Source organism: Furipterus horrens, unplaced genomic scaffold (assembly GCF_987537825.1).
Source record: "Furipterus horrens unplaced genomic scaffold, mFurHor1.1.pri manual_scaffold_15, whole genome shotgun sequence".
NCBI classification, from domain to species: Eukaryota; Metazoa; Chordata; class Mammalia; order Chiroptera; family Furipteridae; genus Furipterus; species Furipterus horrens.
In genome coordinates, this window is record NW_028327185.1 from 10,676,757 (window position 1) to 10,702,071 (window position 25,315).

The window sequence follows — 25,315 nt, forward strand, 5'->3', positions numbered from 1 at the left end:
TGCAATACAAAGGATGATGACTATGGTCAATACTGTGTTGCAAATTTAAAAGTTAAGAGAAATTTTAAAAGTTCTCATAAGAAAAAAATCTGTAACTGTGGTGACAAATGTTACCTAGACTTATTGATCATTCTGAATATATACAAATATCAAATCATTATATTGCACACCTGAAAGTAATATAATGTTTTATGTCATTATATCTCAATTTTTAAAAAGCTTTAAAAAATGCTACCAGCTAAACACCATCAGAACAGCAAAAGAATACAACACAACCAACCGAAATTTATGTCAAAAATCCAAGGATAATAAACAAAGAAAAAAATGCAAAAATAATCCAGTATTAAAAAAACGTTAATATAACTTGCCATTATTAATAAATCAAACCAACAAAAATCATATGATCACCTCCACTGATACTAAAGATATCTGAAAAATTTAAATATTTATTAAAACAACTTAAAAAATATTTTATTTTATTTTTAGAGAGAGGGAAAGGGAGGGAGAAAGAAAGAGAGGGAGGGAGGCCCTGGCTGCTATGGCTCAGTGGATTGAGCGTCAGCCTGCGAACCAAGTGTTGCTGGTTCGATTCCCAGTCAGGGCACATGCCTGGGTTGCACGCCAGGTCCCCAGTTGGGGGCGCGTGAGAGGCAACCACACATTGATGTTTCTCTCCCTCTCTTTCTCCTTTCCCATCTCTCTAAAAAAAAAAAACAAACATAAACAACAGACAAATAAAATAAAAAAAAAGAAAGAGAGGGAGGGAAACATCAATGTGCAAGAGATACATCAATCGGTTGCCTCTTGCACGCCCCCAACTGGGGACCTGGCCTGCAACCCAGGCATGTGCCCTGACTGGGAATCAAACCTGTAACCTTCTGGTTCACAGGCCTGTGCTCAATCCACTGAATTACACCAGCCAGGGCAAAAAAACTCTTAATAGAATAAAAATAGAGGAAACTACTGAAAAAATACAATTTTCCAAAAGTTAAATAATATAGCTAAAAGTAATTCCTGGAGGAATTATAGAGTAAATGCCTCTATTAAAAATGATGTGCCCTTGCTGGTGTGGCTCAGTGGGTTGAGTGCCAGCCTTCAAACCAAAAGGTCACTGGTTGGTTTCCCAGTTGGGGCACATGCCTGGGTTGCATGCCAGTTCCCAGGTTGGGGGCATGAGAGAGGCAACCAATCGATGTTTCTCTTCCTCTTTTTCTCCCTTCCTTCCCCTCTCTCTGAAAATAATTAATAAATTTTTAAAATGTAAGAAACAAAACTACCATTATTTGTGTGTGATATGACTGCCTCATAAAACACAAGAAAATCATCTATAACCATTAAAATAATAAGATAATTTAATAATGTGGGTGAATACAAAACTGAAATACAAAAATCAGTATCTTAAAACGTCACTATCTTTTCTATATATAAATGAGAAATGGTTAGATAATAAAACAGAAGAAATATCTTGTTTATGATAGCAAAAACGACAAGAACAGAAGCTTTAACTACCTAGGAATACACTTAAGAAATGTGCAACCCCATGTGGGAAGGCCACCCTCCCCTCCACACCCCCACTCTTATTAGGGATTCCTAGACCCAAGGGTAGGTCGGACAATGACCACGTCCAGCTTGAAGCAGCTAGAGGGGCACGAGACCTGCGCCCATTGTCCTTTAAAAGATTATAAAGGGTCTTAAGTCTGAGAGGGAGAAATTGTTACAGAGTGGGAGTTCTCCCAAATAATAAACAAAGAAAGAAAAAATAAAGAAACGTTCAAGACTGACATGGTTAAACATTTTTAAGTCTACTGAGGAACAGTAAGGCTTGACTAGATGGAACTACAACCAGTTTGTGGGCTGGTAGTCTCAATGAAACATATGTCAAATGCCATAAATTAATTTAAAATATTAGTACAATACTAACAAAACTTCCATCAAGATTTATTTTTCCTAGTCAGGTTGAATCTAAAGTTTATATGGAAAAGAAAATGTGCAAGAATTCTTAGGAAAATCTAAAAAAACCCAATAAAGAAACAAAAAAGGAATACTGTTTTACCAGACATTAAAACAAAATACAAAGCAATATTAAAAATATTTGAGCCCTGGCTGGTGTGGCTCAGTGGATTGAGTGCCAGCCTGTGAACCAAAGGGTTGCTGGTTTGATTCCCAGTCTGGGTTTGTGGGCCAGGTCCCTGGTGGGGAGGTGCGCAAGAGGCAACCACACATTGATGTTTTTCTCCCTTTCTTTCTCCCTCCCCTTCTCTAAAAATAAATAAATAAAATACTTAAGAAAAAAAAACCCGACACTAGCACATAGAGACATACCAGACATAAAGAGAGTCCAGAAATAATCCCAAGTATTTACAGGAATTTACCTTGTGATGCAGACAGTATATTAAATCAATGTGTAAATGATGGATTACTCAGTAAATGTTACCAGGACAACTAAGTAGTCCTCTGGAAAAAAATTAGGTGGCAGTCTTACCTCATTCCTACTCCAAAATAAATTCCAGATGGATTGAAGATGTAAACATTAAAAAAATAAAATGAATTAAGAAATATGAGAGAATTCTAAAACTTATGTTTTAGACTAGAGAAGGTCTTTCTGAGCATAAACTCAAGAAGTCATAGAAAGAAAAGATAGTTATATTTGACTCTTAAAATTGTTCTCAATCCTGCATGGTGAAAAATATAGAAACAAAGTCAAAAGACAAACTACAAACTGAAAAAAGTACAGCCAATATAAACAGCCCAAAGGCTGATCTTAATATACATAAAATTCTTAAAAACTAATAAGAAAATAATCAACAATATAATAGAAAAAGATAGTTTACAGGAAAGAAATAGTTTCTAAACATATATGAAAGTTACTTACAGATAAAAAGTAAAAAAAAAACAGTGAGATGCTATTATCAGATTAGCAAAAATCTGGATGCTTGGTTATACATTACGTTGGCAAGCATTTGGAAAAACAGGCTCTATGATACATTGTTGGAAGAAAGTATTCCCCAGTACTCTTTCTTTGGAGAAGTTTGGCACTAAAAAATGTTTAAACGTGCATAACCTGTGACTCAAAAGCCCACATTGTAGGTCTCTGCCCTAGAAAAAGACACTTGCGAATTTATGAAGACATGCTTGGGATGTTCACTACAGCAGTGTTTGTAATAGTAGAAACCTAGAAATCACTTAAATGCCCATAAATATGAGAATTTATAAATAAATTATGGTATCATAAGACTGAATACTGTGTAACAGTAAAAAAAAGAAAAAGAAAAAAGAAAGAAATATTAAGGCCTGCTTATCATTCCATCCATCCATCCATCTAAAACAGCATGCCAGATTTCAAAAACAGACTTCTCAGTGAAAAAAAATAAATTACAGAATGATATATGATATAGTATCATGAAATTGAAACTATCAATGTAATTTTAAAACTACATATATTAATACTAGATATTTTCTGTGAATATATAAAGTTTTAGAAGTATTGAAAAGGACAAAAAGAATAATTAAGCTAATTACAGTGGTTACCAGTAGATAAGGGATTAGATCTGGAGGGTAGGTGGAGGTCAAAATTAACTTTTTTATTATAAACTTTTTATTTTGGAAAAATTGTAGATATATAGAAAAGCTATAAAGATAGTACAGAGTTCTCATATGGCCTTCACCTAACTTTCCCTTATGTTGACATCTTACCTAACCAAGGTCTGTCAAAACTGAGAAATTAACATTGATATAATACCATTAATTAATCTACAGACTTCATCTGGATTTCTCCAGTTTTTCTACTAATGTCCTTTTTCCGTCCCAGAATCCAAGATACCATACTGTACTTAAAAATTAACTTCTTAATGCAAAAAATTTTCTGTATGTCAAGAGTTGTTATACGTAAGTAATAACCAAATCACTGTAAAATATTATTATCAGAAAAAAGTGCTACTTTTCTTTCCTTTCAGTTATTGACCCAGATTTTTAAATGAGGTATTGATGGCTCAATGGATATAAAATGTATTAAAGATCACTTGTTGGGTATGGAGAAATATATTCAAACTATTAATGGAAATATAAATTAATACAACTTTTACAAATAGATTTTTTTGGCAGTATCTTCTAAAGTTTAAATGTTAATATCCCTGTAGCAATTATACTTCTAAGAGTTTACTCAACACATGGAAAATGGAAAGTGACTATACTTGCGTACAGGGTTTCTTTGGGGTGATGAATATGTTCTAAAATTGGTTGTGATGGTTGCTCAACTCTGTGCCTCTATTAAAATCATTGAACTTTGCACCTTAAATAGATAAATTGCATGATATGTGAATTATATCTCAATAAAGCTGTTAAAACAACCACCACCAAAAAGAAGGGCTCTGGAGACAGGATGCTTGCCATATTTTAGAATCAGCCTTCACTTCCTAGCTTACGATCCTGAGCAAGATACTCCTGTGTCTGTTTTCTCATCTCAAAAATGGGAAATAATGTAATAGCAACCTATCTCATCGGAATTGCTGAAGAGTAAATCCAAGTAATACAAAAGAAGTGCTTAGAACAAGATCTGCTACATACTAAGAACTCAATAGAAGTTGGCTTTTATAATTTTTCAGCTTTGGACAGTGCTCTTTAAGGAAATAGACAGACAGCCCTGGCCGGGGTGGCTCAGTCGGTTGGAGCACTGTCCCACACCATCCCGTAATCCAAGGGCTGCGGGTTCCATTTCCAGTCAGGGCACATTCCTAGGCTGCAGGTTGACCCTCATCTGCACACAGATAGGAGGCGACCAATCAATGTTCCTCTCTCACTTTGATTTTTTTCTCTCTCCCTTCCTTTCTCCCTTCCCTCTCTAAAAGTGATGAAAAATGTTCTCAGGTGAGGATAAAATAAAAAAGAAAATACAGACAGAATACAAGAATTTACAGCATGTGATTAGGAGGGTAAGGGACAAGCCACATCATGTAAATAAAGACTGAAAGAACGAGGCATGTTACAGCTGGAAACGAGGAAACTCAGAAGTCTCGTCATGCTCAGAAGCAGAAAGGACTTTGTAAAACAGTCCTAGAAGGAATGCTGTACCTGGAGAGAAAGGCAGCGGATGGAGCTGGGGCAGGATGGTTTTACAGTCATAAAGACTAGAGTTGTCTGTACACTTGGACATTTTCCTAATAAATAGCTGGAGGGAAAAAAAGAACTTAAAAAAAAAATCCACATTTAGAAATTTTTAAAAACTAAGGGTGGTTAAGTCATTCAAATTATCCTAATAACACAGCTCTCCTAAAGTTAATATAAGACAGTTATTTAACTATTCCTTATATTCATGTAACTTTGTATTCAACACCTACTCTGTCAAACAATGCACATTGTGTATTAGTTTCATTTTTTTAATTGAATTTTTGATGCTTACGTACATTTGTCCTTGATATTTAAAAAAGCTCAAAATACATTTTTGTTCATTTTACAGAACATGAACATATTTACTATTTGATATTATCATATGATAAATGTCTGTAATATATTTTAGGGTTTTAATTTTTTAATTTTTTTGGTAGGTCAATTGCTGGTCATACCTTAAATTGCTTTGATGCCCAATCCTTGGTTGAGAAAAATCACCTTTACTGTGGCCCATCCTACTGGAAAATCTTATAACACTTTTGGGGGATAAATAACAGGGAAGTAGGAAATAACTATACCCAAAATTATAAATTTGATAGGAGAAAAATTACACTGTTCTTGAAGTTAATACTTCCTTATCCAATTTTCATTCATTCCTTTGATTCTTACATGTCCACAATACGTTTTTAAAAGAGGCCAAAAATGAAAAAGGAGATGCAATTTTTTGCCATATATTTTCTCCACGCCAAACTCTAAATTGATTGCACACTGTCGAATCCATTTGCTTAATGTCCGCTGTCCCCATGCTTAAAAGAAAAGTGTGTATTTGTAAGACTGAGGACTGGCATCCTACTCTGGTTTCAAGTCCATCAATAAAACAATGGTCTTAAAGGAGCTGAGCTTGAGCACTGATTTGAGGAAAAGAACTTGTTACTCAAAATGTAACAGAATTAACTTAATCACACGGAGCTCACTTCCTATCATGTGAAACAAAATTTTGGTGCACACCTACCTGTGGGACCATTGCAACCCTCTGGTTTCTTTTAGGTGATCTTGTATTTATTTGCCTGTCATCTTCATCAGAAAAGAGTCGACTTCGTTTTGAATTTCTGAAAGGCTATGACAGAAAATTTTTTAAATTTCATGAAAAGACTGAATACTTCCCTTTTTTGTTCCAAAATATAATTCTATACTTGGAAAATACAGCTAACTCGGAATTATCACCAAGCGGTACAGAAGGATGAAGTATGGGTAATACAAAGTACACAAAGTCAAATACAAATGATCTCAGATTTAAAGAGTAGCAAGATAAATATTTATGCAATTGGTTTACAAATAAAACACCTATCTGATCATTAAAACTAGAATCCAAATCTCCTTAGTACACTGGCAGCATGGAAAGAAGATAGGAAAGTAAATTCTGGAAATTCCAGTTCTTGTTATGTTGGTGTTTGGATTAACATCAGTGGGGTGTATCACATAATATGTCTGTTGCATAGGGCTGATCTGGGGCAAAGTTTCTAGATCACTCTACAGGGTAAATCTAAATGTCTATAATATCGTATCAGATCTGCTGTCAAAAATTGTTAACTGAATTTCCATTTCATAAATAAAAATACAAGATACATATAACAGATTCTTGATAAATGCCTGTAGAACTAAAAAAAAATTTAAGTACCCAAAGTACATTATACACTTAAAGAGTCTATAATATGAATAATTTTATAGTCCATTCTAGGTTCAGAGGTCTCATCGATAAAGAAGAAGGACAGAAATAATATCCCAATAGTACCTGCATCCTTTTTCAAATCGTTCTTCCACTATTCAAGACAGAACTTCATGCCTAGTTGGAAGGAAGGCAGGTACAGAGGACTAGCAACATATGGGCAGCATCCAATTGGGTCAAGGCTAGAGGTATGGATTCTTGAAATTAAACCAACAGAGAAGTCTCAACAGTCCTGACAGGAAGTTTCTTCTCCCCTGCTCCTCCCTTCCCTGAGAGGACCAGGAGATTGATGGTGACAGAAGTGGTAAGAGTGTAGGAAGGCCTGTGCCCAGGCTACTGTGACCGCTGCTGTCTACCCCAGCTCCAGGCCTGTTTCATGACTGATGCCTAAGGCCTACCTAACTGGTCAGGGAAGGAGCAGAGGTCCCCCAAATCATTCATCATGCCAACTATATGTTTATCTCTACTTCCCACCCCTAAATGCACTTACCCTTGACCTACCAAGATTTTAATATCTTACCACTTATTTATATATATATATATTTTGTAGGAACTAGAACCATGTAAAATTTATACTACCTAATAATAGTATGATTTTGGGTTGTTGTTGTCTTTCTGTTTTTGCCTATTTAAAAAAAAAAAAACAAACCCAACTACAAATGCTTAATGATGGCCAAATTATCACAGACTACAGATTATTTATCTATATAGGATCATATACTGCTCAATGACACTTAAAGACTCAAATGCTTGCCCTGGCTGGGAAGCTTAATTGGTTAGAGCACCATCCTGATACGCTAAGGCTGCAGGTTTGATCCCTGGTCAGGGCACATAAAAGAAGCAACCAATGAATGCATAAATAAGTGGAACAACAAACTGATGTTTCTCTCTCTTTCTCAAATCACTAAAAAAGAAAGATTTAAATGCCTGAAGTTGGGGAAAAACCTTGAACTATGTTTACTGTGCTATAAAAACCTACACATGCCCTGGCTGCTGTGGCTCAGAGGACTGAACACCAGACTGCAAACCAAAGAGTAGCTGGTTCGATTCCCAGTCAGGGCACATGCCTGGGTTGCGGGCCAGGTCCCCAGTTGGGGGCGAGCAAGAGGCAACCACACACTGATCTATCTCTCCCTTTCTTTCTCTCTCCCTTCCCCTCTCCCTAAAAATAAATAAAATATTTTTTAAAAAAGAAGAAATGTTTAAAAAAACCCAAAAACCTACACATGAAATATACAGACAATTTAGCTACCATATTCTAAAGTGTGAAAAAAACTAATTCCTTACCATTTCCACAGCAGAGCCTGTATTCCTGCCTTTCCAAACAGGTGTTTTTTGTAAAGAACTGAACTTTTCATTCCATGTGTTAGATAAGCTTCCCTCTGTAATAAATAATTATTACTAATAAGATTTAAGTTTAGTTCAAAGGATTTCATACTATGAACATTGCCTTTTTAATAACAGCAATATATCTGAAATATTTACCAATATAAAAAATACACTGACCATTAATCATTTTAGTTTATTACAAATGAAAACTCTTTGTATTTTTTTTTTTAAACTCTAATTTGGCAAGGTAATGCATCTTGAAAATATTAAATTTTCTTATTAAAACATGTATGGCTTCTTTCTTTTTGGTTTTTAATAATTCCTTTATTTTAATTTTCCAAGAATTATCTCATAAGTACAATCTAAGTGAAAGCAGGGTAATGAAAAAAGCTTCTTCTAACCTTAAATTTAAAGCATATTTCTAAATGTTTTTTGCTTCAATACATAAAACCTTTGATGTCCAAAAATGAAATGTGTGGCATTTCTATTTTCCTTAATTCAAAGAAATGTCTTGAGTTGTATGCAACCAGAAAAGATTCAGTCAAGTGACTAGACATATTATGGAAATGAAGATGTTTTAATTTTTACAAAAAGGATATATTTATACAGAGAAGAGACACAGAAAAGAAGGATAAATATTCCAAACAGTTAGTTTCATTTCCTTCTAACTGCACATCAGTGTTTTCTAATTTTTTCTATTAGAAATTTATATCACTTAAATTTTTTTTAAAGAAAAATGATTTTAATATTGAAGAAAAAAATAATGAAATGTTTTTTCAAACGTTTATTTTAATAAGTACAAAAGTAAAGTGGTGGGAAGGGGTTGACCTTGATAAGCAAATAAATTACGGTAACTGGAAGACAAGTGTTTTCAAGCCAGAAGGATTTAATCCAGTAAATCACCAATTCAAAGCACAACAGAGTTGTGTTGAAAAGCACTAATGAACCCCAGAATATCTAGCTTGGTTCCAAATGTACTTACCGAGTAGAATCTTGTTCAAGAGGTAAAATTTTTAAGTGAACTATATGAACAGGGTTTGGTCTAATACTACTTATATAAAGAAATAGCAAGACTAAGGAACATATCTTTTTTCTCTTAAAAAGAAAATTACTATCATCCTTTTATTTTCAAGAGACTTGCATTTTTACATAAGAGGCAAGATTCTTAAAAAATAAACTTTTATGTAAAAATACGGCTTAGAACAACTGTTTAAGAACTGTTTTTTAAAAAAGAAATGTTTTATTAAGAAAGTTCTTTAATCAATAATTCTAGGGAAAAAATTTCTTAGTAATTTTTAACAACCAAGGACCAATTTTCATGTAATAGCATATGAATTTAAAGTTATCAGCAGTGAAAACCAATAATTAAAAGCTATAATAAATCCTAACAGAAAGAGACATACTATATCCAAATTAATTTAATGAATTAAATTTCTAGCTCATGCCATACCTAAAGAATCACACTATGAATCTTACCTTTTAAACTGACAAGGGCTTTTGCTGAAGAGCCTGCAATTAAAACAAATCAATATTATTTCATAATCAAAGAGAAAAAGAACTTGGTTGGGGGTAAAAATGACCCATTTAGTTTTAGCAATGTTGACTTTGAAGTGGTAGTGGGATGTGCAATTAGAGGTAACTAGCAGACAAGTCAAGCTATAGACCATGACTCAGATAAGGTAAGGAAGAGCTGGAGAGAGACAGCTGGAAGCCTTGCTGAAGTTGTGAGAAGTAGAGACCTTTCCTAGGGAGAAAAATGTAGGAAGAGAGGAAAGAGGAAGATGAAGGACAGAAGCAATTTTGGATCTTCATCCAGAAGTGTGCTGGTGTTGGAGAAGGAAAAGAGAAAGGGAACCAGTATTTACTGAGGCAAAAATCAGAAGTGGATTGAAACGGAGCGGAGGAAACAGAAACGACCCAGGCAGTGCGCGTCCCTTGGATGTCTAGAATGCAGGTATGCGCAACAGTTAAAGGTCCAAGCTGCCAAAGGAGTTCAGAACAGGAAAGAGGGACTCGCAAAAGTTGGAGGGGTTCACTGACTAAAAAAACTCTAGCGTACATTAGAATAACCAGGAAGCCCCTCAAACACCAAGAATACGTGTGATTAGTAAAGGTCCGCAGGGGATTCTGTTGCAGAAGACCCTCAGGCTCACACGGGGCCACTGGTGTGAATGAAGGATAGGACCAATGGATGAGGGGAAGTAGGAGAATCAATAGAAGTTTTCATGAAAAAAAGAGACCTCTAAATTGAGTATCTCTGGATTGCATATGTGAATTGCAAAAAAGCCCAAGTCATTCTGAAAATAATAAAGGGTGATCTCTGTCACTTACATGCAGCATCTAAAACAAACAAACTCAGAGAGATACAGAGGACAGACTGGTGGCTGCCAGGGTTGGGGAGATAGATGAAAAGGTACAAACTTCCAGTTTTAAGACAAATACATCCTGGGGATATAATGTACAGCATGGTGATCTGAAAGTTGCTAAAACAGAAAATCTTAAAAGTTCTCATCACAAGAAAAAAATTGTAATGATGTGTGGTAATGGGTGTTAGCTAGACTTATTGCGGTAATAATTTTTGCTATATGTACATACACCAAATCATTATGTTGTATACCTAAAACAATACAATGTTTTATGTTAGTTTTATCTCAATTTTAAAGAGAAGTAAACAGAAAAAAACCTTTCTATGCTACAAAATAAAAGTTATTCACAGAATTATAGATGAGCAAATCTTTTATATTTAAAAAGCTGTTTAGCCTTGGTGGGACAGCTCAGTTAGTTAGAGCATTATCCTGACACACCATGGTTGTGGGGTCATTCAATCCCTGGTCAGGGAACATACAAGACACAACCAGTGAATGCATCAATAAGTGGAACAACACATCAGTGTCTCTCCTTTCCCTTCCCTTCCCCCTCTTTCTCAACTCAATAAATAAAAATTTTTTTTTAAATGTTAAGAACACCTTTTGTTTCCCTTTTACTATAGTCAAATTATCATTTCTTGCTTTCAAATTTGTTTTATTTTATAACCAACAACTTTTTAAGATTTTATTTTTTTAGAGAAAGGGAAAGGGATGGAGAAAAGGAGAGAACTATCAATCACTTGCCTCTCACATGCCCCAAACCAGGGACTTGGCCTGCAACCCAGGCATGTGCCCTGACTGGGAACTGAACTGGCGACCTTTGGTTCTAAGGCCGGTGCTCAATCCACTGAGCCACACCAGCCAGGGCTATAACCAGCCAGGGCTGTAACCAGCTACATTTCATCTTGGTTACTGTGACATCTATTTATGGTTGAAAGACTATAATCTAAGATCAGGCAGTAGTGAAGTTATTTGAGATGTGGTCAGTTACTTGCATTGAGAAAAGACTAAACTTTAAATGGCATGTTCAAAATGTGTGCAAACATCTTTAAGGAGCCAGTCGGTTATGACACCACACATGTAAAAATCAATAAATAAAGGATGACCTCAGGGGATAAGGAAAGAAGAACATGAACTTATACATAAATCAGTAAAGAAAGATTAATTCTCCTTGGTGTTTAACAAAAGCAGCAATGAGTTACGACTCATAAACTACCAAAGACCTCAAATGAGAAGCAACAGAGAAAGCGCTGCAGTTCTGGCTACAAAACATTTTTATGCATTTCAGATCCTTACACCTCAGCTGACCTTCCTCCACAGGGCAGTCTGAGAGGCTTATAGAATGGACGGCCCAGCAACATCCAAGGCACTGGGGCTTTCACGCTACGCTCTCGCCTACATATGGAGAACGGTTAACAGGACAGCTCGAGGGCTTCTGTGTGGCAAACTGAAGATTAAGGATGGAAGGCAGTAAAGTCAAGGAGAAATGCTGTAGTCTTGCTAAAAAACCTCAAATAACACAACACAACTGCGAAGCAGCAGTAGCAGACAACACACGTCCATGTAGCTACCGTGAGAAATACAGTTCATCTGAGAAAGAAGAGTGACTGTGCTCTCGTCGGTGAGTATGTACAGACCGCCGGCTGCGTCCCGGGCCCTGCTATAGGTACCTGGGATAAGACAGCATGCAGAATAGCTGACGCCCCAGCTCTCATGGAATTGACAGTCTAGTGAGGGGAGACAAACAAATACTACCTGAAAAAAATAACGCAGGATACTAAAAGCCCAGAATGCAGGGCGGAGTTGGGGAGGGAGGACTATTTTTCTGACAAGTGCTCATGATTAGGTTCTCTGAAAAGTGATGTCTGAGCAGAGATCTGTGAGCGGCAAGGATCTCCATTCCTGCCCCATGAAGACAGGAACTGTATCTGGCGCATGAGGACCTACCACTTTTAACCTTTTTCCTTTTGAGAGAGTATTGCACAGTGAGTGGTTGAGGGCACAGATTGAACTAGCTGTATCTGAATCCAGGCTCTGCCACATTCTTGCTTTGTTACTTTAAGGAAGTTACTTAACTTCTCTGTACTGCTGATTTGTCATTTGTAAAACGGGAATTAAGTGAGTTAACAGATGCTTAGAGAACAGTGCATATAGCACATGGCTAATTTTTATATTATGCTATTAGAATTACTTTGATCAATTAAAAAACTATTAGATTAAGAACATGGATTTTACAGGCATGTGAAATTCAGTTAGAATCCTGCCCTAACTGGGTACATTCATTCATTCAACAGATACTGAGTGCCTGACACAGAACTATTCTAAGACCCGAGTCAAAAGAGAAGATAAAGCCTCTGCTGTCAGGGAGCTTAAACTCTAGTGGGAAGGGACACACAATAAGTAAGTGATCTCAGTGCGGGAAGTTACTTACACAGGGTAGTCAGGGAAGGCTTCTCTGAGGAGGGAACATTTGAAAGGGACCAGCCATGAGAGAGCAGGAGGTCAAACCAGTGAGTCTGGACAAAGAAGTAGGTAAAAAAGCCCTGAGGTAAAGTTTAGCATACCCAACCCTGGCTAGTGTGGCTCAGTGGACTGAGTGCAGGTCTGAGAACCAAAAGGTCACCAGTTTGATTCCCAGTCACGGCACATGCCTGGGCACATGCCTGGGTCATGGGCTGGGGGCATGCGAGAGGCAACCCAACCCATTGATGTATCTCTTGCACATCGCACATCGATGTTTCTCTCCCTCTCTTTTCTCTCCCTTCCTCTATCTAAAAATGAATAAATTAAATATTTAAAAAAAAAAAAGTTTAAAAAAAAAGAAAGTTTAGCATATTCAAGGAAGGAAGGTAGGAAGGGAGGAAAGGACCGAGGAAGGAAGGGACGGAGGAAGGAAGGGAGGGAGAGAAGGAGGGAAGAGGCCACTGAGCTTGGGGACTAGCTAGCAATGGACAAATGGTATGAAAAAGGGTCAGAGAAGCAAGCCAGATGTTACACAGGGGCCTGGAATGCAGACATGAAGAACAGTCATGTACCTTCTCCAGGGCAGCTTCTGACCAAGTTAACCCACCATGGTAACAAGTGCAAAGCTGCAACTGTGAGAGCTGCCACTAAGAAGTGACAGAGTGGCATGAAAAGATTTAAGAAGATGTAATCTTTGTCAGGGAGGACAGAAAATAGCTCTCCGAAGATACTTGAAATGGGATCTAAAGGATAAGCAGAAGTTAACCAGAAGTGAGGGGAAGGAAGAACATTCCAAGCAGAGAGAAGGAAGAGCATGTGCAAAGGCCCTGCAAAAATAAATAAATGAGTGCATACATACATACATAAATACATAACTGAAAGAAAGAGGAAGGCCTGGTGAGTATAGGGAATGAAAAAAGATCCGATTTAGCTCAAAGGGACAGAATGAGAGGAAGAGTGGTATAAAATGAACTGGGGAGGCGGGGCGTAGCCAGACCATGAAGGGTCTTATAGCTACTAAAGTGTTCTAAGCAGCAGGATGACATCATATGTGAGTTTGAATATACACATGAGTATATATATTATATATATTTTTATATACACATTTTTAAATATACACATATTTTTTAAAGAACCACTCTGTGCCTAGCCTGAGGAGGGATGGTAGGGGTGAGTTGGTGGATTAGGAAGCTGAAGTGATTAGTTCAGGAAGAGATGCTGACAGCTTGGGCTAAGCTGATGGTGAGAAGTAGGCAGAATTGTTTTTGTTTTTGAAGGTAAAAGTTACAAGACTTAGTAAAGACTTAAATATGGGAAGTAAAAAAGGGGGAAGTTCCAAATATAACCTCTAGGTTTCAGCTGAATGCACAGTGAAGCCATTCATTAAGACGGGAACCACTGGAAGTATCTCTGTCCTGGGGTGGAATTAGGAGGCAGATCTTGAATCGTGAAGTTTGAGGGGCCTCAGGCATCTAAGAGGAGACGTGAAATAGGCAAGAGACATCAAGAACGGGAGTGCAGAGGAACGATCTGGGCTGAAGGTAGCCTCAGTTCCCTCATATTTGTAAAATTAAACTAGTAAGAGTACTTACCTCGACTGAAATAAGGATTAAATGAGCAAATGCACATAATACATTTTGTACAGCAGCTGGTTTATACTAAGTACTCAATAAATGGTAGCTTTTAACATTGATAATGTTATCCTGGCTATTGGCTAATTTATTAACTATTCCCCTTGACTAAAACTGGCAAAGAAACATATTGCTACTCCCTGTATCCCTTTTCAAGACTCAGCTACAGCTGCATTAATAATGTCTCTTACCCTCTGCTCAATTCCATATAAATCACGTATTTATGTATCTCTGATTTGTGACACTATGTGACAAACCAGGTAGGCAATCGCTGCTTTCAACAAGCTGCGGTCCAGCTAAAGGAGATACACACCACAGCCCCAGCTGGTGTGGCTCAGTCGACTGAGCGCCGGCCTGCGAACCAAAGGGTTGCCAGTTCGATTCCCAGTCAGGGCACATGCCTGGCTTCCGGGCCAGGTCCCCAGTTGGGGGTGCACAAGAGGCAACCACACATTGATGTTTCTCTCCCTCTCTTCCCCCTTTCCCCTCTCTCTAAAATAAAATCTCTAAAAGAAAAAAATATATACACCACACATGCAGGCTCCCCACCAATGCACCAGAGATGCCACAAAGTAATATAAGTGATGTTATATAGTTTGAGTGTCCATGGAATTTGAACCCTACTAAGAGTCCCGCATCTCTACAGAGACCCATAGTAAGTCCTCAATAAACGTTTAACCATGAGCAAATGTTCCAAATGACAGCTGTAAGAAAACCACTTAAAACACCTCTCATTTTAGCAAATGACTACAGTAACCAAAATAACAGCTCTAGTGGCTGTGACTCCTAAGAGGTGATAAAACATCTTTACCATAATGAGGGCAAACATTTTCAGATGGCAAACACATCGTGCTTGGGAGCATCCTAAATCACAGTCGGCTGTATTCTCAAAAGAAACAATAACGTTCCTGGATGCTCTAGGGTTGTGCCCTACCCAATACAGCAGCCACTAGCCACAGGCGACTACTTAAATCCAAATGAATGAACATTACATAAAATGGAAATTCAGTTCCTCAGTCACTAAAGCCAGCGGCCTGTGGCAAGTCGCCCTGTCCAAGGTGGCAAAACAGAACCTTTTCATCGCTGTGATAAGTCCCCTCGCAACGGAGCGCTGGCCTAGAGCAAATTTAAAATGCAAACTCTTTGGACCCAACTTTTCACCCATCCGGTCAGCGGTGAAAGTTATTTTAACTTTATAACACATTAAGAGTCTATCACAAAGGAAACAGAATGGGCTTTCACTCTGAAAGGGTCTATGTGCCTCTGGCACAGATAAAACTTAATCGGGGTTGAGCCTTTTGTTTTTGTTACCCTAAAACGCTCAGAAACGATATAAACACAGAAACTGGAGGGAGGAGTGTGGATCAGGTCCTCCTTGTCATTAACTACAGTACTTGCCTTTTTATACACTGTATACAACCTCGTAAGTTACAGTAACATTAAGTTCCATAGCGCTCCAGCTAGGGAGTTAGTACTGCCACTCGGCACACACAGGTGAGCGGCCAGGTGCGCGACCGCGGGCCGAGGACGCGCGGCGGGCGAGGCAGCGCACGGGGGTGGCGGTCCGGAAGGGCACGGGTGCGCGCCGCACGGGTCACGCCCGTGGGGAAGGGTGTCCCCGCGAGGCTGAAGTCACACTCGCACAGAAGGAAGTCGGTGGGATGGGGACCACCCGCACCCCTGTGTACCCAGTCTGGATGATCACGGGAAGGGTCCCCGGCCACCTGTGGTCCCCGGGGAAGGGGCCAGCCCTCTGACACGGAAACACTTCCAGGGGTGGACACACGGGGGGGGGGGCGGAGATCACAGCGCCTGTCTCAGAGGCAGGAACTGTGACAGGACAAGATTAGAGGCTGAGGCAAGAAGAAGCGGCGGTGACCACCCCTCCCCAGCCCGAGCCCCTCCCGGCCCCGGGACAGCAGAGTTACATAACCTGCCAGGCGGCTCTCCGCGCTTGGCGAGCGGTGCCGGCGGCGAGGACAGTTCCCGCGGCCGGGGGCCCCTCTTCCCCCACCTCGGCCCGGGGCCCGAGTCGCGCCAGGGGAGCAGCCACCGCCTCCGCCCCGCACAGCCTGGGCCCCCGGGCTTTCAGTTTCCGGCCCTGGCGCTCCCACAACCCCAGAAACCAACCCACAGACACCATAACAAAGGCGGCGACGCGGCGGCAACACCGGGGTGGGAAGGCTAGGGGACCACGGTGGGGCTGGCAGTCAGCCCACTTGCCGGGCGGAGGGCACGGCCGTCCGTCCCGGCTGGCGCCGCCCGGCGACAAGCGGCCGGCGGGAAGAAGGGGGTGCTTTGATGTGCTACTCACTCTCGTCAGGCAACTGATCGAGCTCCGCCATCTTGAACGAGCCGCGCCGCTTTTTCAAAGGCTGCCCGCCGCGGTGCATTGTGGGGCGGAGACTGTCTTTGCGAGGGAGGTTCGAATGCGGAGCTCGCTGCCCGTGGCGCCGCGTCGCGCGGCTCCCGCCGCGGCCGGCTAAGGGGGGCAGGCCGAGGGGGGCCGGGCTCTGCCCGCGTCTGCCGGGGGAGAGGGCACCGCCGAGTGGAGCAGCTCCTGGTCCGTCCGCCCCCGGCCCGGCCGGAGGGAGGCGGCGGGGAGGCCGCGCCGACAGGGCCGTCTCGCGCCGCCCCTGCCCGGGCCCGGCGCAGCAGCGCGGGGTGGGGAGCCGCGCGAGCTCCCGAGTCCCAACGGCTCCGCTCCCGGCCCGCGCCGCCCGCCCCCTTAGGGGCTCGCTCCCGGCTCGTGGCTCGCGGCTTGCGGCTCGCGCTGCAGCTGCGGGAACTGCAGGCTGTTGCGAGTGGGAAAGGGAGGGAAGGTGGGAGGGAGGCCCGTGAGGGCCGAGGCGGGGCAGGGGGGCGGCACCTGTGGGCCCGGCGCGGGGAAAGCAGCCGCTGGGGCCGGGTCGCGTTACCCGAGGAGGCTCCGCTCCAAGTCGATTTTCACGGTGCCCCAAACCCACGTTTCTCCGGCGTCGCCGTCCCCTCGCTTCTCCGGAAAAGCCGGGGGAGGGAGCGGGGAGGAGGGCTCAGGCCGCAGCCCCGCAGCTGGCCCGGCCGGGCACACCCTCCCTCCTGAGGTCGCAATGCCAGCCTGGAACAGAGGCCTTGAGAGGTCGTGAAGTTACTCAGTTAGGTCATCCGCTCAAGAGCTGCTCTGCTCAGCGCCTGCATCCATTCGGCACTAGACGAGCTAGTGAGCTGGGAGCGAATTCCAGAACCCGCGCCGGAGGTGGGAGGGCGCAGACCCGGCTCAGCCGCGACTCCACACGGTGGTCCAGTACCCTGCTGGCCGCGCTAGGAGAACTCAGCCAGGTCGGGAAGCAGCCCGGGGGCGCGCTTTCACCATCCCTGGCCGTAGCACTGTCCAGCAATAACCCCCTGTTGCTTTTCAACTATTCACTGAACAAATGTTAGGAGTTCCCGTTCTTTCAATCCAGGAATTTAAGGGGTAGGAGTGGGGGAATAGGATCAACACTGAAAATACAACCAGGGAGAATGGCAAGAACTAGAGTGAGAAGGGCTAGCGCACAGGCCGCGGCAACCGGCGTTGGACTCGCGGAGAGACCGGAAGCGATGGAGAAGTCGGGTTTCAGGCGGCGGCGGTGGCACGTCCCGGTGGGTGCTGTGGAGCAGGCGTGGGCGATGGGACGTAGTGAGACAGGAGCAGAGCCCTGGACACCAGTCAGGGGGAGGCTTGCGGGGCGGACAGACCCAGGGGAGAAGGGATCGATGTCTGCACTCGCTGCTTTAGAGCTCCCCAGGGCGCTCCGGGGTCCAGGGCCTGGCTGGGAGTCCGGCTGCTAGTGTGGAAACTCAGGCACGTCTGCTTCTTCACTCAATGCCCTGGGCCTCGGTTTCTCACGTGTAAAATGAAGATAACAGGGCTGTTCTGAGGATGAAGTGAGTTGATGATGTAAAAACCTTATACAATACATTCTAGCACCCATTCTGGCTCCAAGGTTAGCTATTGCTACCACTGCTTGAGAACAGGGAACATTATTATTGGTGATGCCAACTTTGCGCCCCGGGTAACCGGGTGCTGCCACTTGCTGGTCGGGCGGGGGGTGGGGGGTTGGGGGGGCGGGGACAGGATGTGAGCAGAGGTTTCACATTCAGTTTTACAAAGTAATCCTTCACAGCTAACTTACCCCTCCTGTGCCTTTCAAACACATTCTGTTCTACCTTCTAAGAAGATGAAGAACAATTGATCCCTGTGGTCAGCCCCTGGGGGAGTGGCGGGGGGTGGGGTGGCAGTAGGACACTATCAATTTGGAGATGAATGTAAGGAAAGGTCAACCCTCTGAAAATGAAAGAATAGAAACAAGCAAACACAAAGTAGGTTAGGGGAGTGGAAGTAAAAGTTTGAAGGCAAACCCTGGTCAAGGTATCCTTAGGCCAACACAAATCAGGTTTTATCCTAAGGCAGTTTTCACACACAGTAGCAAGTCTGCTGTTTAAATATGCATTTTTTGGCCCCTTCCTATGGTGATCTGCATTTTAAGCAAAAACCCTAAATGAGTTCACACTGAAGCCTGAAACTATCCAAGCAGCAGATCTACCACTTGTTAGCTTGTGTGACTGTGAACAAGGCCCTTAACTATTATTCTCAGTGAGGTTATTAGATATTTATGAGAAGAGTTTTAAAACATTTTGCTTACTTTATTCTCCCCAAAACGTGGTAATTTTTTCAAGAACAACATCCACCAGGTGATAGAATCAGGAATCTGGCCTCCTTTTCCCACCACTGTGATAAAATCCACCACAGACTGTTTTAGTTTAACATTTTATCTTTAGAGATGGGGAAGGGAGAGAGAACAAGAGGGAGAGAAACTTGATCTGTTGCCTCTCACATGCCCCCAACTGAGGCCTGGCCCACAACCCTGGCATGTGCCCTGATCCAGAATTGAACCAGCAACCTTTAGGTTTGCAGGCCGGCACTCAGTCCACTGAGCAACACCAGCCAGGGTGTCTGTTATGTTTTAAATTTTGTACTCCAATTTACAATGACATGATTGCATAAGAGTTATTGCTTTAAGGAAAAAAATGGACAAGGATACTAAGTCACAGAAAATCTAGATAAAAATACACCACCAAAAAAAATAAACAGCCACATTTTAGGCATATCAGGTTTGATCATTTCCAGTTCCATGGCCCATTTATCAAATACTGAGTTATTTCTATGTAATGTGCTTCAAAAGACATTATTAAGAAAGCAAAAAGACAACCTTCAGAATGGGAGTAAATATTTGCAAATCATATATGGTAAGGAACTTATATCCAAAATATACAAAGGACTTATAGCCAAAATATATAAAGAATCTTACAACTTGATAATTAAAAAAAAATGAAACAATCCAATTCAAAGATGGGGAAAGTCTCCAAAAAAATATACAATAAACCAATGAGCACATGAAAAGATGCTCAACATCATTAGTCATTAGGGAAATGCAAATCAAAAGCAAAATGAGATACCACTTTATACCCACTGGGGCGGCTATAATCAGAATGGCAGATAATAACAAGTGCTGACAAAGCTGTGGAGAAATTGAAACTCTTGTCCACAGCTGGTGGGAATGTAAAATGATACAGCCACTATGGGAGTTACTCAAAAAATTAAACATAGAATTACCATATGATCTAGCAATTTCACCTCTGAGTATAGGCATACACCAGAGATACTGTGGGTTCAGTTCTTAACCACCACAATAAAATGAGTATCAAAATAAAGCAAGTCATAATCCTTCTGCTTCTTTCTGCTTGGAGGAGCTGACCTTCAATTTGTAAAAAAATCTGTGAAGCACAATAAAGTGCAATAAAACAAGGTGTGCTGTATATAGCAAAAGAATTGAAAGCAGGGTCTTAAGATATTTGTACACCCATGTTCATAGCAGCATTATTCACAACAGTCAAGAGGTGGAAGTAATCCAAATGTCCATCAATGGATGAATGGACATACAGAATGTGGTATATACATACAATGGAATATTATATGGCTTTAAAAAAGAAGGAAATGACACACGCTGCATTATGGACAAACCTTGAGGATATTATACTAAGTGAAATAAGAGACATAAAGAGACCAATACTTTATTATTACATTTATATGAGGTACCTAGAGTAATCAGAGGCAGAAAGAAGAATGGCTGTTGCCTGGGGCTGAGGGGAAGGAGAAATTGGGAGTTACTGTTTAGTGGGTACAGAGTTTCAGTCTGGAAAGATGAGAAAGTTCTGGAGATGAACGGTGGTCATGGTTGCATGGCAATGTGAATTACTCACTGCCACTGAACTGTACACTTAAAAATGGTAAGTTTTATGTTACGTATAATTTTCTTTTGTTTTTTCTCTTCTTTGTATATATTTTTATCTCAATAAAAAGTTCTCCTTTGCAAAGACAGTGCACACAATATAATCCCAATTACAAATATATGTGCAGGCATTAAAATCCAGAACAAAAGATATCCCATAGTGGCTATCCCTGGGTGATGGGATTATGGGTAATTTTTATTTCTTTGTGTCTGTATTTATTGTTTTTCTACAGTAACATCCCTATTACTTTTATAATACAAGCAGCTTTTGAAATAAAGGTATATTCATATAATGGAATATTATTTAGCCATAAGAACAAATGAAGTACTAATACATACTAAAACACAGATGAGTCTTGAAAACATTATGTTAACTAAAAGAAGCCAGTCACAAAAGACTACATATTTTCTAATTTCATTAATATGAAATGTCCAGAACAGGCAAATCCATAGAAACAGAGAGTAGATTAGTGGTTGCCTAGAGCTGGTGGTGGATTGGGGAGGAAGTGGGAGTAACTTCTAAAGGATGCAGGGTTTATTTTTGGTGTAAAGAAAATGTTCTAAACGTCACTGATTGATGATGGCTGCACAACTCTGCATATACTAAAAACCATTGAATAGTACATTTTAAATAGGTGAGTTGTGTGGTGTGTGTATTATAACAATAAAGCTGTTACAAGAAAAATCTTATTTTCAGACTTTTTGGGTTTTGTGTTGATCTAAAATTTTTGGTTTTCTATTGGGCCACTTTTTAAAATTTTATTTTTAGAGAGAGGGGAAGGGAGGAAGAGAGGGAAAGATCAACCTGTGCAAGAGATATAATATATTGATCCGTTGCCTCTCGCATGCCCCCAACTGGGGACCTGGCTTACAATCCTGGTATGTGCCCTGACTGGGAATTGAACTGGCGACCTTTCAGTTCACAGGCCGGCATTCAATCCACTGAGCCACACCAGCCAGGCTATTTTTTTTGTTTTGTTTTTGTTTTTTAATAAATGATATTTTTACCTGAGTTTCAGGAAAAACAGGTATTTGGTGACTTTCTAGGGGTTGAGTTATCTTAAAGAAACAGGATCTGTTAAGAATCTTTCTGTGGCCACTTGGGTCCACAGGAAGGACAGCCACACTTTCTAGAATAGTTTGCAGAACAGTAAGTAGAATATTTGGCAGAAAAGATGGAGTGGAAAGAAAAGCAGTTTGATACTGGCGTTTTTTCTTTTCTTTTTTTTCTTTTTTGTAGCTAAATGGCCCAGTGGAGCCCTGGCCAGTGTGGCTCAGTTCTGTGGCTGTCCTGTGGATTGTTTGGAGAGCAGGATATTCCAGCTTGTCATTGTTATTTAATAATTGCTACTTTCATGGGAGCCTTGGGGATTTCAGCAGTTAAGGCTGGTGGTGGAGCTGGAATATGCCCACATGATCAGCTCACTCTAACAGCTCCCCGCCAAGTCCATTTTGGACTTCTTGGTACACGTGCCAATGACCACTGGAGACCTGGAGACGAGCTGCATCCTGTGGGATCCAGCAGTGGAGGGCACAGAAGCCAGCCCGCGAGCTGCAGCCCTTGCTGCTGCATAACTTCTCCTGCTGTTACTGTGCTGTATGTATTCTTTGCCTGTAAAAACCTGTTGTGTGCTGAGAGTGGACCCTATGTAAACTATGGGCTTTGGGTGATAATGATGGGTCAGTGTACGTTCATCATTTGTAACAAATGTACCACTCTGGTATTCATTGATGAAAGAGTTGGCCAGGCCCCCGCAACAGGGTGGCAACTGTGCAGTGTTATGTCATTCCTCAAAGGGACCTATTGATTCAGGTGACTGAACACTGAGGAAAGGGAAATGCCCACACATTGTAAGAACCACTGAGCACAGGGTCTGAGTTGACATCCATAGTCATCAGCTTGAAGTCATTAAAACCCCCCTTTAAGGATGGGGTGGAGGCAGGAGTTAATGAATGGAGTCCTAATTAAAGTCCAGGGGGTCTGTGGACACACGTGGGTGGTCATTTCCCCAGGCTCTGAGACTAGAACCTTTTTCAGTTTAATGTGGACACGTTTTTCAGTTACTTGTAAATCCTTCAGCCACGCGCTCACATTTCATGTTTTTTCATGTTCAACAAATTGATTCAATAAAGCTATCTCACCATGTAAAGAGAAAGTCTGTGCAGTCATTTTAAACTATGACATTATCTTGATTTAACCACTGGTTACTATTCTCAGAAGTTTAATTCTTCCTTTGACAGGTAACTTTAGCTCTTATGCTCACAGGGATCTGGGTCTGAAGTTAGTCTTCCTCCCAAACACGACGTAGTCAATGTCATGTTCACCCCAAATATTATCAGATTGAGCTTTGTAGTTAATTTGTGGTAAATAATTAACACCTTCTGGGAAACCTGTTCCATGAGAAAAAAATTTTTTTTTTTAAATCCTCACCTGAGGACATTTTTACCATTGCTTTTTGAGAGGAAGAGAGAGAGAAACACTGATGCAAGAAAGCAGCATTAATTGGTTGCCTCCTCTGCCTACCGGGACTGGAGATCGCATGTACACAGACCGGAATCGAACCCGCAACCTTTTGGTTCTGGGACAATGCTCCAACCGAGCCACACTGGCAGGGCCCATGGGAATTTTTAATTGTTTTTAAAAGGGCTCAGTTCTGCCCTTACTCCAGTTGTCCAATTGCACTATTTTCTTTAAATTCTCCTGGAAAACTAAATGGATAACTACAAGTATTGGGAAAACAACCTGAAAAGGAAATTGTAGCATCTCACTAGTAGCTTATTTTCTGTGTTGAGTAAGATGATGCTTAAGGTTTGATGCAATAATCTTTTCTTAATGTTTTCATGCAAGTGACAATTTGTTTTGGTTATAGGTCCAATTTTATTGTTACTCTTATCAATAAGAATACACATTGCTGCCCTGACTGGTGTGGCTCAGTGGCCTGAGCGCTGGCCTGTGAACCAAAGTGTCGCTGGTTCGATTCCCAGTTAGAGCACGTGCATGGGTTGCGGGCCAGGTCCCCAGTTGGGGGGATACGAGAGGCAACCACACATTGATGGTTTTTCCCCTTTTTTCTCCCTCTCTTCCTCTCTCTCTAAAATAAAAATAAAATCTAAAAAAAAAAAAAAATGCATTGCTGTCAGAAACTTGAAGCTGTTGTTCCTCAAAGCTGTCACTATTTATTTCAGGCATGTTAACGCGTCTCTTCTGTCCTAAATGTCCTTGGTCTGGCCGTAGCAAAGGGTCCTGTGGCTGCAGCAGACAGCAAGAACCAAGCAAAGGCTGTGGGGCTTAAAATGTGCCTCCGCTGCGGCCTGACCAAGATTTTCTTTCTTGTCCTTTGCTACAGTTGACTGGTTCAAGGGTAGGAAGCTAAACCAGTGAGTCTCTCCTGTATGGACTGTGGAATGGAATCCAGAAGAGTGGATTTAGTCACTTTCCAAGTGGCTAAATAGTGAGGCAGAAAATTGTCCTTTTCTCTCCCTGTTTTCTGCCCTGTGGCTAGAAAAAGCAGACAAAGCCAGTCCACAAAGAAAAGAAAGTGGTGAACTTCCAGGAGGCACTGGGAGAGGAGAGAGCCCCAGCCGTAATTCCTGGGCCTGGTTCCATTTCTCACCTTCCTGAGGCCTGGCTGCACTCCTGCCCTGGGGTGAGTTGTAACCTGAGGCCGCACTACCCTTATTTCTACGCTGCAATAAAACTAAACTGCGTAGGTGCAAATGGTAGGGGGGCAAGGAAGAAAGGTCAGAACAGCTTCATTTATTTAGGGGGTGGGGTCGTGGGGGAATGTTTCATTATTTTTTATATTTTTAAACAGTTTGTATCACATCAATTTTAAGATTTAAAAAATTGAAGCATAATGTATATTTAGTAAAGTGCCCAAGTCTTAAACATATAACATCTTTTCAATTAAAAAAAAATCAACTTTATAGAGGTAGAAGTTATACATGATAAAATGCACCCCTTAAAAAAATAAAATGCACCCCTTTTAAGTGTACGGTTTGGTGAATTTTGACACCTGTGTATACATCACCATAAGATATATACATCTCCATCCCCCAAAAAGCTTCCCTCATTCTCCTCTGCAGTCACTCCCACCCCTCCCAGTGCCGGGCAACCACTGCGCTGCTTTCTGTCATTTTTTTGGATCTAGATTCTTTCACTGAACAATAATATTTGATATTTATCCATGTAGTCACATGTATTAGTAATTTGTCCCTTTTTATTGCTGAGTAGTATTCCATCATATGGACATACTACAGTGTGCTTATCTATGTGCCTGTAGATGCACATTTGGATTGTTTCCTGTTTTGGGGTATTATGAATAAAGCTGCCATGAAAATGTGTGTACAAGTCTTTTTGTGATTACATTTTCATTTTTCTTGGGT

General features: G+C 41.1%; 1 protein-coding gene across 4 annotated transcripts in view; it reads right to left on the reverse strand.

The window, feature by feature from the left end:
- LIN9 (lin-9 DREAM MuvB core complex component) overlaps positions 1-17,074 on the reverse strand; it is a 40,945-nt gene extending 23,871 nt beyond the window's left edge. Inside the window, exons 1-5 of one of the 4 annotated variants that reach the window (XM_090263158.1) lie at positions 16,933-16,994; positions 14,334-14,459; positions 9,635-9,667; positions 8,117-8,211; positions 6,116-6,220 (exon numbers count right to left, since the gene is read on the reverse strand). In XM_090263158.1, coding sequence (XP_090119284.1) covers positions 6,116-6,220; positions 8,117-8,211; positions 9,635-9,667; positions 14,334-14,367 — 267 coding nt within the window. In that variant the 5' untranslated portion in view covers positions 14,368-14,459; positions 16,933-16,994. Of the gene's footprint in view, positions 1-6,115; positions 6,221-6,895; positions 6,948-8,116; positions 8,212-9,634; positions 9,668-14,333; positions 14,460-16,932 lie in introns of those variants that run through there. The other 3 variants (XM_090263157.1, XM_090263161.1, XM_090263160.1) reach the window with 3 other exon arrangements.
- Positions 17,075-25,315: the final 8,241 nt, after the last annotated feature.